The sequence below is a fragment of the Heterocephalus glaber genome, unplaced genomic scaffold, assembly GCF_053883595.1.
Source record: "Heterocephalus glaber isolate CG9 unplaced genomic scaffold, H.glaber_assembly_v1.0 deba00001550, whole genome shotgun sequence".
Taxonomy (NCBI): Eukaryota; Metazoa; Chordata; class Mammalia; order Rodentia; family Bathyergidae; genus Heterocephalus; species Heterocephalus glaber.
In genome coordinates, this window is record NW_028258343.1 from 21,172,490 (window position 1) to 21,191,641 (window position 19,152).

At 41.2% G+C, this 19,152-nt stretch overlaps 1 protein-coding gene across 2 annotated transcripts in view; it reads right to left on the reverse strand.

Moving 5' to 3' along the window:
- Clvs2 (clavesin 2) overlaps positions 1-19,152 on the reverse strand; it is a 76,586-nt gene that overhangs the window by 48,884 nt on the left and 8,550 nt on the right. For both annotated transcript variants that reach the window (XM_004860142.3, XM_087190186.1), the window contains exon 2: positions 13,638-13,812. In XM_004860142.3, the coding sequence (XP_004860199.1) occupies positions 13,638-13,812 (175 nt within the window). The remainder of the gene's footprint in view (positions 1-13,637; positions 13,813-19,152) is intronic.

The following is a 19,152-nucleotide window of genomic DNA, read 5'->3' on the forward strand; positions in this document are numbered from 1 at the left end:
AGAGAAAACAAACTAATCACATACAAAGGAAAGGCCATCATATTCACAGCAGACTTCTCAACACAAACCCTCAAGTCAAGAAGAGCCTGGAGTGAAGTATTTCAAGCCCTAAAAGAAAACAACCTCCAACCCAGATTGATGTACCCTGCAAAACTAGGTTTCAAAATTGATTGAGAAAGAAGATATTTTCATGACAAAGAACAGCTGAGGAACTTCATGAATACCAAACCAGCACTCCAAAAAATTTTAAACAATACATTAGGAAAACACAATGAGGGTCACAACCCCATGAAGCCCAGAATGAATCCATCAGGCAAGACAAGAAATTAAATGCAAAAAAGGAGAATCCAACAACAAGAAAAGGTCATGACAAAGATAAGTCAATACATATCAGTTATAACCATCAATGTTAATGGTCTCAATTCACCAATCAAAAGAAACACACTGGCATAATGGGCCAAGAAACAAGACCCAACAATATGTTGCACACAAGAAACACAATTCAAAAAGAAACTCATAGACTGAAAGTTAAAGTGTAAAAAACAATACTCCACATGATAGGAACCAAAAAAAAAAAAAAAAGCAGGAGTAGCTATCTTATTTGCAGATAAAATAGATTTCAAACCAACACTAAGAAAGACAAAGAAGGCCACTATATCCTTGTGAAGGGAGCAATCCAAGAGGAAGGGCTGACAACCATAAATAGATATGCACCAAATACTAGTGTGCCCGTCTATAAAACAAATATTAATGGACATGAAAAATCAAATAAGCACTAATACAACAGTAATGAGGGACCTCAATACCCTACTGTCACAAGTAGATAGATCAACTAAGCAAAAAATAAAAAACGAAATGCTAGAACTCAAACTCTTGAACAAATGGACTTGACAGATGTTTACAGTGTTCCACCCCACAAATCCCAACACACATTCTTTTCAGCTGCACATGGGTCGTTCTCCAAAATAGACCATATACTTGCTCACAGAACATGCTTAAGTAAATGCAAAGTAAGTGAAGTTATCCTCTGTATATTATCAGATTATAGCAACAAAATTGGAGAACGATAGCAAAAGAAACTACAAGAACTTCATAAACACATGGAAAATGAACAACACTTTCCTGAACAACCAATGGGTCACAGAGGAAATTAAAGAAGAAATTAGACAGTTTCTACAATTAAATGACAATGCCAAAATAAAATATTGGTATTTATGGGACACAATGAAAGCAGTCTTGAGAGGGAAATTAATAGCAGTGAATACTCATATTAGGAAAAGAGAACAAGCTCAAATAAACAAATAAATGAATCTCAAATAAATGAACCTTAAGCTTCTATAAAAAGAAGAGCAAGACACACCCAAAGTTTGCACAAAGGAGCAAATTATAAAGATCAGAGTAGAAATCAATGCAATGGAGACTAAGAGAATGATACAAAAAAAAAATCGATGAAGCAAGGAGTTAGTTGGTTCTTGGAAAGAATAAACAAAATTGACAAACCCTTAGCAAACTTTATCAAAAAAAGGAAAGAAAAGGCCAAAATCCATACAATTACAAATGAAAAGGGTAAAATTACAACAGACCCAGCATAAATCCAGAGGATCATCAATATCTACTTTGAGAACCTATACACCAATAAGATGGAAAACACAGAAGAAATGGACAGATTTCTAGATACATATGAATTACCAAAGTTAAATGAAGTGCTAAAAATTCTAAACAACCCAGTATCAATCAGTGAAATTGAAAATGTAATTAAACACTTACCAACTAAGAAAAGCCAGGGTCCTGATGGCTTCATTGCTGAATTTTATAAGACATTCAGAGAAGAACTACTGCCACTACAGTTTAAACTCATCAATGAAATTGAAAAGGAAGAAATACTCCCAAATTTATTCCTGGAAGCAAGCATCACCTTGATCCCCAAAGCAGAGAAAGACTCAACTGGAAAAGAGAATGACAGGCCAATCTCCCTAATGAACATAAGACACAAAAATCCTCAGTAAGATACTGGCAAATAGAATGATAAAGATCATCAAGAAGATCATACACCCTCAACAAGTGGGGTTCATCCCAGGAATGTAGGGATGTTTCAACACACACAAATAAATAAATGTAATACACTATATTAACAGAGCCAAGGACAAAAACCATATGATCATCTCAATAGATGCAGAAAAAGTGTTTGACAAAATCCAACACTCATTCATGATAAAAACCATACAGAAAATTGGAATAGATGGTCTTTATCTCAACTTGATAAAAGCCAGCTATGAAAAACCAACAGCCAATATCCTACTAAATAGTCAAAAACTGAAATGATTCAGACTAAAATCAGAAACAAGACAAGGATGCCCACTATCACCACTCCTGTTCAATATAGTTCTGGAAACATTAGCCACAGCGATTACACAAGAGAAAGAAATAAAAGGAATAAAGATAGGAAACAAAGAAGTTAAATTGACATTATATGCAGATGACGTGATACTCTGTATAGAAGACCCCAAGAACTCCACCAAAAGTCTCTAGACTTAATAATCAAATTGAGTAGAGCAGCTGGATACAAGCTCAACACACACAAAAAAATCATTAGCCTTCCTCTACAGGAAGAAAAGATTCACTGAGAGAGGAAGTGGAAAAACAACTCCTTTCACAATAGCACCCCCAAAAATGAAATACCTAGGAATCAACCTAACAAAAGAAATCAAAGACCTCTACTCTGAAAACTACAGCACTCTGAAAAAAAGAGATCGAAGAAGATATCAGAAAACGGGAAGACATCCCTTGCTCCTGTGTAGAAAGAACCAATATAGTGAATATGGCCATACTTCCAAAACTGGTATATAGATTCAATGCAATCCCAATTGAAATTCCAGCAGCATACCTCACAGACCTTGAGAAAGCAATCCAAAAATTCACCCGGAACAAGAAGAGACCCAGAATAGCAAAAGCAATTCTAGGTAACAGAGACATGGCAGGGAGTATCACAGTCCCCAACTTGAAACTATACTACAAAGCTACTGTGATAAAAACAGCATGGTACTGGGAAAGAAACATACCTGAAAACCAGTGGAACAGATTAGAAGATGCAGAAACAACTCCAGACACACTCAGCCACCTCATCTTTGACATAGGAGCCAAACACCCTCACTGGAGGAAGGATAGCCTCTTTAATAAATGGTGCTGGAAAAACTGGTTTCAACTTGCCAAAGATTAAAACTAGAGCTATATCTCTCACCATGCACTAAACTAAAAGCAAGATGGATTAAAGATCTAAATATTAAAACTGAAACACTAAACTGCTGGAAGAGAGGTTAGGTAGAACTCTTGAAGACATTGATGTAGGAAAAGATTTCATGAACAAACCCTCAGTCACACGTAAACTACCACAAAGAATCAACAGCTGGGATCTCATCTTATTAAAAAGCTTCTGTACAGGAAGAGAAACCACCAACAGAGCTAAGAGACAACCTACAATGTGGGAAAAAAATTTTACCAGCTGTTCTTCAGACAAAGGTCTACTATCTAAATATATAAAGAATTTTTAAAAATCAGCCTTTCCAAATTTAAAGATCCAATCCAAAAATGGGCATCCGAAATGAACAGACATTTCTCAGACAAAGAAGTAGAAATAGCAAATACACATGAAAAAATGTTCAACATCACTGGTCATTCAAGAGCTGCAAATGAAAACAACACTGAGATTCCACCTCACCCTAGAATGAATGGCTGCTATCAAGAAATCAACCAATAACAAATGCTGGTGGGACTGTGGGGAAAAAGGAACCCTTCTTCACTGTTGGTGGGAGTGTAGACTGGTGCAACCACTGTGGAAATCAGTATGGAGATACCTCAAAGAATGAGAACTGGAAGTCCCATTTGACCCAGCTATTCCCCTGCTGGGGATCTTCCCCAAAGAATTAAAAGACTCATACCACAGTGATATACATGCACCCATGTTCATAGTGGCACAATTTGTAATAGTTAAAGCTTGGAAACAGCCCAAGTGCCCATCACCTGGAGTCTGGATAAAGAAGATGTGGTGTTTTTTTTTTTAATAAAATGGAGTACTACTCATCCATAAAGAATGAGAAATTGGAGACATTTATAGTTAAGTGGATGCACACTGAGGCCATACTCTTAAGTGAAATAAATAGGACACACATGTGTAAATACTGAATAATTTCTCTGGTGTGAGAAACTGAAAGTGTAAAAAAGTATCAAAATGTATAATAGATAATGTGAAATAGGAAGAAAAGGGGCATAGGGGAAGGGGAAGTGGGAGGGGTAGGGGAAAGGAAAGAAGGGAATGGAATTAAAATGGGAAAATGAAAAAATGGAAACAAAGTCTTTGTGAATAGGGAGGGATGGAGGGGTTGAAGGGAGGGCAGGGGAAGGGGAAAAATAAGATCAAATATATTATGTAAAGATACACATCTCCAATGAAGAATGTCATTATATTGAATACCTAAAATATACCAATAAAATTAATATTTTTACAAAGTCTTTTTTATCCAGTCTCCAATTCATGGGCATTTGGGCTGTTTCCAAGATTTAATTATTACAGACTGTGCTGCTATAAACATGGGTGCGCACATATCGCTATGGTATGTTGCTTTTAGTTCTTTTGGGAAGATACCCAGGGAATAGCTGGGTCAAATGGGACCTCTAATCCTGGTTTTTTGAGAAATCTCCACACTGATTTTCACAGTGGTTGCACCAGTCTACACTCCCACTAGTAGTGGAGAAGGGTTCCTTTTTCCCCCGTACCCCCACCAGCATTTGTTATTGGTTGTCTGCATATTTTCACTGTATGGCTAAATGCTAAGTACAGCACCAACTGGTGTTTAAGCATTTGATAAATACTGGCAATATGAAATCCTATAGACACAACATTCTCAAACTTGGAGTTGATTCCGTTCTCTAAGTCCATGTAATAAGACATATTGTGCAATGACATTTTGCTCAATCGTTTGTGCAACACTTTGACTTTGTATAGGTACACACTAATGTGCACACTACAACAAAATCACCTAATGACTTCTTTCTCAGAATACATTCCTGTTAGTGATATGTGACAGCATTTTAGAAGCTAATAGTCTAGTCTGGGAGTGTCTCAAGTTAGGCCATGTTGTAGTCAGGGTTTGCAAGGGAACAGATTTAATACAGGACACATAATTTATAAGATTATTTTATAATATTCACCCAAAAAGTCTAGTGCAAAGGAGTGGAAGAGATCTGTCCAAGCTAGGGACCTGAAGAATCCACCTGAGGGCCTGGATCCCATGGCAGTGTCCCACACAAGTCCAGCTCAAGGCCTGGAGCCCACAGCAATGTCTCCTGCAAGTCCGTATGGAGGATCTGCACCGGGAAGGCCCGAGGGCCAGTGGTGGAAGCCGGAAAGTCTGCACCGTGGGTGAAGGATCTGTGGCACCAGGCTGCGGGATCTGCCCTGGAGCCAAGGAGCAATGCTTAAGGCAAAGACTAGAGCTCCCTGGAAGAGAACACCAGCCATCCCAGAGGACATGAGGACCTGAGCTGCTGTGACCAGGAGAACAGCTGAGTTCTATCAGGAAAACCAGCCAGGGCAAGCTTCTCCTGGGAAATCAGCAGCATACAACCTTTCCTTCCTGTTCTCCTTTGTTGCCATTGGCAACAGTCTTTGGTGGGTCTTCCCAGGACCGCGCTGGCTCAGTTCAGCTGGGCATGCCCACGTGAGCTGACCATTAGTTAGTCTACCCCAGGACACTTTACTGAAAACAATCCCTGCTGTCCTTCAATGAAAATTAACCTCCAAATTCAGATTACTTCTAAAGCAACTGCAGCATCGCTACAACAGTCATGAGAGTTCATGCATCAACTTGACTGGACCAAGAATGCCCAGGTATTTGTTTAAACATTATTCTAGGTGTCAAGTCTCTTCCTGGAAAAGATTATCAGTTGCCTTCATGGAATGAATAAAACATTGCCTACCCCAACCCAATCCACTGAATACTGACTAGAGCAAAAAACAGAATAAAAGATAATTTTTTCTATCTCTCAGGATTATCTTTCAGTTGGGACATGGGTGTTTTTCTTCCTTCAAACTCGGACTCAAACTATAATTTACACGTAATCTCTTCTGTTTCTCAGATTTTCACATTTGAACTAGAACTCTTTTACCAAGCTTTCCCGTATCTCAAGTGCACTATCTGTAAATAATCCTGATTCTCTCTCTCTCTTTCATTCTGAGAAGAGTCTTCAGAATTAAAAGAATGATTTATTTTTCTTTTTAAATTTAAGGCATTTGAGAGTCAGAGTAATTTGTGAAGGCTGAATCCACTGAACCACACCTGTCCAGAGATACAGCCCCTCACTTAGGCAGAACTAGTCAGGTACAGAAATAGCAGCCAAGGCACAGAATGAACCGCAGAAAAGATGTATTTATTGCTGTGTCCTAGAAGCGAGAACGAAAGTCCCTTGCAACACCAGCCAATTATCGCCTCTTCCTTTCACAGAACCTAAGCAAACACCCGTTAAAGAACCGAGTGAAGAGCCATCAAAGTCCTTTTAAGGGAACAGCACTGTGAGAGGGCTCAGGGTGTCCGCAGTCCCCTTCTTCCCAGGACCCCAGCACTCCCTCGTCTGGCTTCTCCTGCACGGGCAGGAGGTTTGTGTGCAGTCTGGACAAAGGCTGCAGACAGCAATGGCATCACTAGGTCTGGCCCTAGGGCTCTATTACTTGTGGAACTGACCAAAGTGAGGACAGGCAGGGCCACAGCGAGGAGAGTACGGGCCACACATCAGCAGGAGCAGCGCCATCTGCTGGTCAAAACATCCACCAACCTTCCTATGAGATATATCCTTGCGCACATTTCCGTTTGTGTTTCAGCGGCTATCGCTGCATTAAGTCCCCATTTCATATTTACCCACATTAATATCCGATTGATTGTGGGCTCTCAAAGTGCAGTTCACTTGAGGGCACAGAAACACTTAATTGTGCACCAAATGGTATCTCAGGGAACACTCCAAGGCGCCGTTCTTCTTACGAGTTTATTAAGGCTTCTCCAATTGCAGAAGAAAAAGGAAACCCAAGCCACTAAAAAGCGCTCCTCAAAATAGTTACGCAGAAAGATAAAGAAAATTCAGAAGAGAATGTGTAATGCAAGGGTGAGACAACAGAATCGCTTGCTTCCGAAACTCAGGTCCCAGAATTTTAAAATGTAGGAACAGGACACTAACATATTTAACTGATCTTTCCAAGATTTTAATTAAATATTCAAAAGATAATCCTGATAAAAGGGAAGCCTAGGGATGTGCGAGATAAGCCTCCTCGGATGTTATTAGTACCTAGAGTTAAACTTGATGCCACCTGGGTCCTAAGCTAATCTTTAAAAAGTACAATGGATGTTCACATTTGTAGCTTGGATTTGAAGACACTGACCAGGGGAGGCTCAAAGGTGCATTCACCTTGCTCTTGCAAGGAGCAAGGGAGAGCTCACTGGCTCCTCCTCCCTGTTCTCTAGCTCAGGACGTGTCTGAACACAGCCAGCGAAATGAAATGTGGAGGAGCTCCCATGGGTCCCTCAGTATTCCATTGTCAATCATTACTTCCTCCCCATTTATCATCATCTCAATGGCTTAGACCAAAAAAAAGTGTTATTTACTTCTTTCCCTTTTGTGGCTTCAATTATGTGGCTATTTCAAGCCATATAATAGTCATTTTTGTCAGCAGTTGAGAGGGTAAAAGTATTAAACTTTATTGACAATTGCGAACACTATTTTATTTGGAAAATGTGTTAACTTTGGAGCACCCATCTCTTCATTTTTCAAATGTAACACCTACTCCCTAAAGCTAGACACTTTAAAAGTCAGCTGCTAGTCAAAAGAAATGAATACTATCGCAAGAAATAAATGGAGTGATTATGTATTCATACACATATGTGCCTATGTACAGAATACGACAAGTCCGTTATTAAAGGTTCCATGATCCCGCTGGCCATGCCGGTGCAGGAATGCAATCCCAGCACTCTGGGGGCACTGAGGGAGGAGAACCAGTATTTAAAGCCCACCTTGGGCCAATGAGCGACCTAGGGAGACCCTGAGAAAGGAAGACAAGAAGGAAGGAAGGAGGGCAGAAAAGAAGCAGGGAGGGAGGCAGGCAGGCAACACGATCCCTAACCTGCCAGCTAAACTGAGCACTGAGTGTATCTTTTACTTATCTACTATCAGCTTTTAAGAAAGACAGGGCATTTTACCTCTGAGGACTGACACTCTCAGCCCAAACATATTCTTACACCATGAATAAAGTAACTTCGGGGTTTTCATTCATTTGGTTTTAGGTTAAGTCACAACTGAAGGGAAGCACACTTAGCTCGGACAGTTAAGCATGTGATGAGCAAAAGGTCGCTTTTTTTTTAAACACACTGCCCTTGTCACTGATTCTCAATGTGGTTCTGCCTGTGCATACAAAATGTGAATAATAAACGCGTCCCCTCCCGGCTGTCTGAATGCAGGCACATCACAAGTCTGTGTGTTCATTTTCAAAGATCGCCATTGTTCCGACTCCCCACCATTGAGGCTGCCTTCAGTTCGAGAGGCAGCTTGTAAGCCACAGGTTTCCGCCACTGCCCACAGCACTCTCAGCCTGAAAACTACGGGCAGGTTAACAGCCCTTTCAAAGAGCACCGCTGTAAAGAACAGGCTCCTTCTGTTTCAGTATGAATTCCTAATTTAATCACCATCTCACCCAGGCTCCTTTTCTACTCTTCCTGAAACATGCACACAGCCGTGCCATTTCGAAGTGCCCCACAACACAAGTAGGATTTGGAAGACTGAATAATCTGAGCTGAGACTGAGGTTCGTGGGGCTCCTCACGTGCTGGAACAGGGGTGTTCCAAGCCACGAGCAGGTCCCCTGTTTCTGGCTCCCTGTGCAGAACAGGGTTTCAGAGGACTCGGAGCCAGAGTCTGCCCAGCAGCGCTTCCTGCCTTCCGCATGAAGGGCAAGAGTTCTCAGAGCGCGCAGCCTGGGGGCTGCTGCCACGCTGGGCCCTCCCGTGCCCTGAAAGCGCCAGTGATGTGCTGACAGTCACTTTCGAGGGCTCCTGGGCCATCTGGCACTGCGTTAGGCCCTTGACAGTGGTCCCACACCTGAGTTCTATGTCGCAATTCTAAGAGCTATTCAGTGCCTGGCGACAGCCAAGCCCTTGGCCAGAAAGCAAGCCACGCCCCGCCAACTCTCTGTCCTGTGGTTGGGATTCCTGTGAAATGGTGAAGGCTGCAGCAGAGAGACAGCTGGACAGCAGGAGAGAGACGACACCGACACCGAGCACATCTGAAGGGCGGCAGACAACACAGGGAGGATTGAGATAAATTTTAACAAATTTACAAGTTGGGAAATTCTAGATTCATAAAGTAGTTTGAGGTTTTCGTTACAAAAGAAGTTCTCAAGATATTTCACAAGGAAAAAAACAGCAACAGAAAGTAAAAATATTAAAAGTATATCATTTCACTGTAAATTCAGAGTCTGAGCTGTCCCAGGTAGTTCAGAACATTCCATGTTTTAATTGGCTTCCCAGTCAGATATCTGGCAGTCCACAAGCCACATTCGCTTAACCTTATATTGATTTTCTAAGAAATACTTCCGGTTTCTATGACAACCCTAATCAATTAACTCCTTGCAAACAGCAAAACAATTTTTTGCTTTTTCTCTCTCCAATGAAGCCTGAATACTTTCTTCCCAGAAAAATACGTACAGGCTCTTACCTCGAGAAACTACATCACATTGGAAACAATGGTTGATGCCTTTCATAGTTGTAAAGCATTTGGAGATTCTGCACAGAGAAAGTGTATAGAATTGCCCTGAAGTCAACTTACAAATAGCTTAACGGTTTGTGGTCGTGTTTATAGAAAACCTTCTCAGCATCCTGCAGCATGCCTTTCCCCTGGCCCCTTGCTTATCCCGGAGACCTGGGAGTGTGGCAGTTGCAGGAGGAGGCTGCTCACCCAGAAAGACAACGGTCCTGTGCCTTCATGTTAATGAAGTACGAGGCCAGAGGCAGCAACCTGTAACTGTTTTACAGAGAAGTGCAGCTCTCTCTCCCAGTAAGGAAATTTCACCTCTATTAAAATGTGAGCATTTAGGGCTGAATTGGGGCATTACTTTCAGCTGAGCCTACCACTTATTCTTAAGGACAGGGCTGAGAATCAGCAGAAATATCAAGATTCAAGGAAGATATTGGAATCCAATAACCTGGGCTCAAGCCTTACTGTCCGCTGAGAAAATCTGCCTCAGCCTATTAAATTCTGGATTTTCATTTCCCTGTCGTATAAAATGGCATTAATATGTGATTATCTCCAGGATACACTGGGAATTCTCTAGACTCAACTTCTCTTTCCTTCCATCCAACCCCATGCTTCCACCCAAAAGACCCCTCCAAAGCAGAACGGAATCAGGACACTTTCCTGTCCCAAACCTGCTACGCCCAACAGACAGGCCAAAGCACACAGCATGCAGTCTTCCTTCCCGTACACGGGCTCTCAGCATACCTCTCAGGCTCACCTCGAGTCATTTCCCTATCATTCCCCTAGTAGCCATCCCAAAGCAGGTCTTTACATACTTCCAACCTCCTCAAGTTCTTGGCCTGTCCTGAGTATTTTTCCCAACGCCCCCTTGCTGAAATACTCTCCCTGTCCCTGTCCACTTGGGCAGCTTTTGCCTAGAACCTTCAAAGTCAAGGATATCTTCACAACCACCTTTCCAGCAGTGCCAGGAGTTTCTCCCAAAAGAAACAAACATCAAATTTTACCAGGTAAAACAATCTCTTTTTTGCTTTCAACATCAAAACATATTTTCTTGGGCATCCAATGTGAAAATATCTAGATGCCATTTCATCAGAGAAGTCACAGGAAAAACTGCAGTCTGAGTATCTGCAGTCTGAGCTGCAAATATCCAATATTACTCGGATCCCCAAAGTCAATCAGCAATAAGTCACTCCAAGAAGGCAGTCCCTGGATTTTGAGAAAAGGAGCACATCTAGGGGAATACGCCCCCTGGAAAGTGAGCTGATCTACTTCCGTTTTAATCACCGACCTCTCTCCTGTGAGGTCCAGGTGTGTCATTTCTAAGGAAATGGGTGTGGATGAATAACGGAGACTCGAACAAGCTGAGAAATGCGTCCCCAGCACGCAGCAGGGTTGGCCCCACACACTGTCGGCCATGGGCGGTCTATGCCGGTCCTTCCTTGCTGTCTCCGCTGAGGGCGAGCAGGGCAGGGGTCACCCTCAGGTCCCCGTGTCTCACACAGGTGTCAGGGGCTATCTCTAGCCAGGCCGCTGCAGACGCGCTTTGCTCGAGGTGAAGGAGGCTAGTGATGAGCAGAACAGGATATTCAGCCATCTCCAGAGGAAGGGACAGGGTCCCTTCTGAACAGTAAAACCCATTTGTAAACACGTCTTTAAACTATCTGGTCTACTTTTATATTCTTGCTTCCATGCCCTAGAATATTTTTTACATTGGTCTAAATAAAAGTAACATTGCAATAGAATTATGTCATGACACAAATTATCACCAAGTTATTAAAATGAGTCTCACTTCTTCATTTCTTAATTTCCATCACTGAGTTAACCGGAAAATATTTACTATTATGATGCTGGTGGTTTTGGTGATGGTGGTTGTTATATTTGGCAACCTAAAATTGTGCAATTGTCTTCAAATGTTTTTCAGTCTTATGTCCACCTTGAAAAACTATTTATTATTATCCTCAGTGAAGCATTCAGCAATGTTCAATACTATTTTTCATACAGTAAATGCAAAGTAAAGCAGGGACCTCATTGAAAAGTCAGAACATGTTTTCAGATGAGAATAAATATGACACCACGCACGGATGTCACAACAGAACGTGTTGAGCAATCCTCCTCTCTTAGGGTTCAGAACCATCACTGTTTCATTCCGAGTTCTGGGAGAAAGAAGCAGACTGAGCTTCTTGTGGGCACCAGGGTGGAGCCAGTTATGTGTGGCCGTGCAGGTCCATGCAAGGAGGTGGATGGTTTCCCTCTCTAGACACAAGCACAAAGGTTTGATCTCAACACAACTCCTGTATCCTCATACTGAGCACTTAGATAAGCTCTGCCAGTGGCCCCGGCTAAGAAGGAAGCTCACAATAACACTGAGTTATCAATCTGTTCTCTACAGTGCCATCGTCAATTATGCAGTGCGGCCATAAAACATTCAAGACAGAAAACACCAAAACACTGAGGCTGTACTTCCAGAGTTTTGAATTTTTCTTTAATTAGTATCACCTCCAGCCCTTCCGAGAGCTGAAGGCCTACCCAGCCTCTAATTCCCAGGGAAGACATGGGTTAAATTAGGACCAAAGGCCAGTCTGCCACTCTGTGCTAAGTAACACAGTTTAGGGTAACCAATTTTCTTCCCAGACTGCTGGTAATGGGGCAGAATAGGTCTGGTTCCGTACAATGTACACATCCCTCAGCATGCTTCATCCTGCGTCCTCTCTCATGCCTTATAAGGACATCTGTGGTGTTAAAACAGTAGAAAGGTGCTGTCTGAGATGAGACAGGAGCAAGGGAGCGGAGTCAGGAGAAACCGACAGGACAGCGGTCAGTGTTCTCCCTAGCCCAGAGGCAGGGCTCAAGCTGTGAACTCAAAGGGGCTGGGACGTCCGGCCAAGGACCCAGATGGCCCGTGGCCAGGGGGTCAGCGGTCTTCAATGAGGTTCCTGGAGTCACGGTCAGAAACTCCCATGGGGTGGAAAAGATTTGGATCCTCCCAGATTATTTAACATAAAAAATGTCAAATCCATGATTTTAAAATAAAAGATATTCTGAGTGATAAAAGTCAAAAACTTAGCTATTAACTTGCAAATTTCTGGAATATGTGTTGAAACAGAGGATAAATAACGTCACCCAGTTGAACTTGCAAATGTTTGCAGAAGCTTAAAATAAATTCCATAAATATTACACACAAAGCAGCACATAGTAGAGAGACAGCACAAGGACATCCTAAAAGTTCAAAGAACTAGACAATAGCAGGATTATGACATCACACTAAATAACGATTCATTTTGCATGTTATAATTCCCAACCAGTTAAATATCAGTCCCTGCATGATGCACCATTACTGTACAAGGTCCATGTGGCACCCCCTCCCACCAAAGAAATCCAATTAAATTTAAGAAATAATTCAAAGCACTGATTTTTTTTGTTACTTAGAGACCAAAAAAAATCTTGATTAACCTCAGATAACATGAATGTTATCACTAAGTTAAACAGAATATCAAAACAAATATCTATGCAATGAACTAATAAAAACAGAAAAAGAAAAACCTAAATAGCTAAAAATTCAAACCCAGAATGTTACACATTCTGATTATTAAGGAAAATCTCAGTTCATCCTCTATATTTATGTTTAAATATAGACAGGGCTTCTGCCAACTACCAGAAACTCTCACCTATTAAAAGGCTAACATTCTTCAGCTTTTCTGTACAATCGTCTGTTCGGTTAGTGTTTTAATGTTTATGCTCAAAAGCTACATATGTGCTGCTTTTGTTATTCCATGAGGCATTTTGTATTCCAACTCACTAAACAAAGACAGCCAAACCTGGAAGACAGAGGAGCGGTGGCCGGCACATCCTTACCTGCAGGCCTTCGATGGCCAAGCGCAGCATGCTGGGTGTGAGTTTGGAGGCTTGCTTGAAAGTGAAGTTGCTCCAGTCTATGATCAAAACAAACCCATTGACTTGAAGCTCAGGATCTTCGATCATGGCTTCTAAAGAAAGCAAGATGGCACGCAAGATATCCACCAGCGTGTACCTGCAGCAAAAGAAAAGCACTACATTAAACCTGGCCGTCACTTGTGTGGAGACCCTAGAAAGATTTTTAGCACACTAAAGATCCCCTTTAAAATGCCTCAGAAATCTTAAGGGAACTATTTTATCTAAAAAGCTTCTTTTAAGAAGTTTTCTTTGTATCACTCGGGGACATACTAGGATGTAGCATGATCTGCTTTGAGCATACACAGACTTTTTTCTTGTCTAAGTAGTAACATATAAAGAGTATTTATACACCATTTAACTGTACTAGGTGTAAGTAATCAGATCATTTAAGGAGAGATGAGTTACAGTGCACAGCGGGAGTACACACGTTACATGCAAATTCCAAGCCACTTTACACAGAGCCCTGAGCATCTGCAGCTTTTAGGGCTGAGAGTGGAGCCTACATTCCAAGCACACCCAGGGCCAAATGTGTTTGAAAACTTGAGAATGAGGTTTGAAAGTCTCATCAGTGAACAAGAGCACTAAGGGACAGCTGTGGAGAAAGGTGACAGCAGACTTCAATGACCTCCTCCGCTGAGTTTGTATCAGGGAGATAAGAGAAGAGCTGAGAGGGTGCAAAGGGTGGGGGCGGGCTGAGCAGAGTGCCAATCGGCCTCTCTGTGATAATGCCAGCCATCCAAACCAGGGGACCTTCAGTCTTTCCTGTCTTGCACAGTTCCTGACACATCCTAGAATCCCAGGCAGCCCAGCAGTCCCTATGAAATGGCACAAGACTGGAGGCAAGGACACCAGCTGTAGATTAAGATACTGGCTCCAGAAAGATAGCAGAAAAACAAACACAAGACAGGCATTGTAGAAGTAAACTCATTAAAAGTTGATATTTGATTAGATGTGGGCCCTGAAATCAAGGAAAGAGTAAAGAATGACACACAAGAGTCTAGCTTCCGAGCCTGAGGAAATGTAAAATCTTTCATCCAAGTCAATTATACATTACTCCAAAAATCTTTTGGCGACGAGTGGAAATGCAGAACTTTGAATACAACCTGTTGTATCTGAGAAACATGTACTACACTCTGAAAGATAAATCAAGTAAATACTTTAAAAATAGAGTTTAAACTCAGGAGAGAACTCAACACTGAAAATTCTGGAATCAAAAGCATCCAGGCCCCATGATCAAGGCGAGGGGGCATAATACAGTCAGAGCTGAGAGAATATCAGACAGTTATTCTAAGACAGGGTCTTTAGGAAACACCCGCACTTTGAAAGAAATCAACAAACTGATGGAGGATGTTAACAATTTCAACTTCCGTACAGCCCATAATTTAAGTTTTTTGTCTTAAAACTTTCAGGTGGAGACATCCAGGAAAAATTACAAAGAGATCCAGACCTCAAGGATGAAGTGGGATGGGGAGAGCCTGGGTTAGGAGTGGAGATCACTTCCGGTTAGTGGAAGTGTCGGGCTCACCCCGAGACAGTGAGTGTGCAGAGTGAAGAGAGAACCTTCGCAATGGGAAACAAATTCTGCCAGCTATTCCTCCTAGCTCAAGGTGCATCTGTTTTCCTGCCATTGAGTCCAGTTTTCCTAGTTTATGGCAGAGTAGTACTGCACTGTGTAAAAATCCTCATTTGGGTGCATTCAAGATTTAGCTATCGCGTGTTGTGCTGCTATAAACGTGGGTATGGATGGATCCCTGGGATATGATGTCTTTAACTCTTTTAGGAAGATACCTAGAGTGGGACTAGCTAGGTTGACCGGAGTTTCTAGTTTTAGTTTTCTGAGGAATCTCCATACTGATTCCTATACCTAATATAGAAGACTAATATCTAGAATATATGAAGAACTCAAAAAATATTAGACACTCCCAAAATAAAAGACCCAATCAAAAATGACAAATGAACAGACACTTCGCAGAAGAAATACGTGAAGTACATGTAGAAATGCTACATAAGTTCATGAAGAAATGTTCAACATCACTGGCCATTAGAGAAATGCAAATTAAAACAACACTGAGATTCCATCTTACACCAGAAAAATGGTCATAATCAAGAAATCAGATCATAACAAGTGCTGGTGAGGCTAAGGGGGAAAAGGAGCCCTTCTGCACTGTTGGTGGGAGTGTAAACCAGAACAACCACTATGGAGATTCCTCTAAAACTAAAACTAGAAACTCCATTCAATCTAGCCAGTCCTATTCTAGATATCTTCCTAAAAGAGTTGAAAACATCATATTACAGTGATCCATGCATACAGATGTTTATAGCAGCACAACTCAAAATAGCTAAATCTTGGAAGTGGCCAACATGTCCATCAACGGATGAATCTATAAGGAAAATGTGGCATTTATACACAATGCAGTCCTGCCCTGCCTTAAACTAGGAAAACGTGAGTCATCTGTAGGAAAATGGACGTACCTTGAGACCAGAGTGTTAAAGGAAATAAATCAGACATACAAGCTTAAATATCATATGGTTTCTCTATATGGGAAATCCAAAGTATAAATACATAGAAGGCCAAAATAAAAGATAGTAAGAAATAGGGAGGCAGATCTTCCTCGGATGGGAAGGGCATCAAGATGGAGGAAGAGGGGAGAGAGACGGATTGATGAAGAAAGAATGGACATGGGCCAACTCCCCACAAGGAATGCAATCATCATTCACAGCAAATGTGTACTAATAAAAAAAAACTTGTAAAAAAGAATTTAAATAGCACAAAAATATACTATACTTAACAAAAAAAGTAAATAAATTGAGAGCTTCAAAAAGCTGATAAAATTTAAATTTCAAGGACTAATATGTAGTTGTGATATTTGCTGGGAGAGAATGATGTACTTTTTGTTAAGATGCAACATCAAGTAAATAATTTTTAAATAAAAAACAGACCGTTGAGAGGCAAATGGAAACACTGTAGTGGTTCAAAAAGGAAAGAAAACTTAACAGTGGAACTTCGGGTGATTTCTCACCTTCTGAGGACCTTGGCCTCACTCTCCCATGGGTAAAATCAGAATCTGGTACAGAACCTCCTTGAGGAGTCTGGCATTAACCCAGCGCTGGGGACAGGAGGCTTCAGGACGGAGTCCCTGCCCTGGCCCTCCAATTTAGAACTCTGAGCTTCATCCCTCATCCGAACGGGGCAGTGAGCTATACCTCTGTCACTCCTCCTCACTGGCGGAAGTTGGGGTAGGCTCACAGAGCCAAAAAGATATTCTAGGGAATGCATGAGCACCATTCTAGGTACACACCAAGTGTTCAGTAGATGTTCGTGGAAATACACACGTGGCATAATTTTTGTTGTAATAATAGTCCTAAGTGTGGTGCACTAGGCAGGGTATAATTAGAACTGAAGAATGTTTCACTTAAAAAGTTAATGATGATCTTTAGGATACATTATCACTATCATAAAAGGCAAACATCAAGAGGTTTTTAATCATCTGAATACCGTATAGGCTTTTGTAGGGCTACGGATTTGGCATCCAAAAACATTCCTGAATATATAAAACTTTTTTGTGGAGCTTTATTATTTTTTGGCATTAAATCTGTGAAAAATTCATGGCTAATATCACTAATGCCACCTCACGGTTGGCCTACATTCATTGTAAACGTAACGTCCTAACACAGCAATAGGACCTGAAGCCCATAAACCTACAAAGGGAAGCTGAAGCAGGAAGCCTATATTTCTGGATAAAATCAGAAGACTTCATTAAAACCACTGTACCATCTGAAACTGACAATAACATCATGGTAAAAATAATTAAAAATCAGAAAATTCCAACTCAGAATGTTCCCTTGTTGTGAGGATGATTTATTCTTATGTTATCTATGAGAAGATCAAATAGCACTAATATCAAAATACCATAAAATGAAATTTAAATCTGAAACCAGCTTTAAAAGGATGATACATTTGTATGAAGTGCAAATCAATCACATGGCAGTAAGGGCTGAAAACAAGAGACAATTTGTTTTAAGGAATATCCTTGAACTACGGTTCCCCAACACTGTCAAAATCAAGAGAAAAAATTCTACACAGCCCACTATTCCAAAGCAAGCAAAATAAGGCAAGTTCTAGGATCAGCAAGGAAAGAAAGCAGTTTTGCAGTTTTCAAGAGTAAATCTAATGATTTTTTAAAATTTAATACCTTCCTGAAGAAGAGAACTCAATGATCTTTATATAAATCATACCAATTTATGCGTGTGAGAAAAGAAACACAAAAAGCATCCTAGCGAACAGCACCAAAGAGGCAGGGCAGCATCACTCTGGACTAAGCGGGTCCTGTGTTGTCAAACATGGTGCATTATTGCCATTAGCAGCTCCGCAGGCTGTTTGTCAGAAGAGCATTATTATATCGGCTCTTGCCAAGGCCTGGAAAATATCCTCTGAAGACATGCAGCATCTATGAATTTGTCTCTTCGGGCATGTTCTCATCATTCTCCTCTTTTAAATCCATTTAACTTATAGTTTACACTACAGTGAACTATTTCACATGTCCCAGTGTGGGACTGATACCCAAACTGCACCAGCTCCACCGGTACGTTCTCCCCTTAGCTGTCGGAAGAGAGCCTGAGATAAAAACCAGCACACCACTGCGGCTCTCCACGCTGATTGTGCTTCCCAAAATAGCAGCTGCTAAAACTTGAATTCGCGGAGAGAATGAGGCACCACATGTAGTAAGAAGAAATCATGACACCAACAGGAAATCTTGCAGCTGACATGAGACTGCTACAGACCACTGCTCTTGGAAAGAAATCAAAGCTGCTATTAAAAAACACATGGAAAAGACTTTGCCACCCGATTACACCTATTTATTCACTATGTAATCAGGAAGAAAACATCTGATCCCTCCTGGCGTTTTTCAGTTTTAAAACCAGGCTGCTTTGCAGAGTCGGATATATGTTCATGAATTAACAATCTGGGGCACTTTTATTTACATTTACCAAAGTCTTTTTAATATAAAACTCACAGGTATACCAAATAAAAATAAATGGGACTCTTGGCTATTTTTCTAATCTCCATTTGACCTAGTACCTTGAAGAAGTTACTAAACCTTGTGAAGCCTCCATTTCCTCTTTGTAAAATGCAGATGCCAACAGCTGCCTTGCAGAACAGAATGCAAAATACTTCACCCAGTGCCTACCATGCAGAAAATACTTCCAACGTTCACATCTGTGATTGCTACAATTAGAAATTTTCTTTTTCTACCACTGCATATTCTACACTTGTTTTCTGTACTTTTAAACTGTGTAGTCTTAACTTCACAGAACTGATGTGAGAATAAGAAACCGTTTAGTAGGCTCTGGCATGTAAGAGGATCAATGGACGCCTTCGCTGTAATCACTGGGGCTGAAACTCTTTGGTGTGGCTCCGAGATGGCCACTGTTCTAG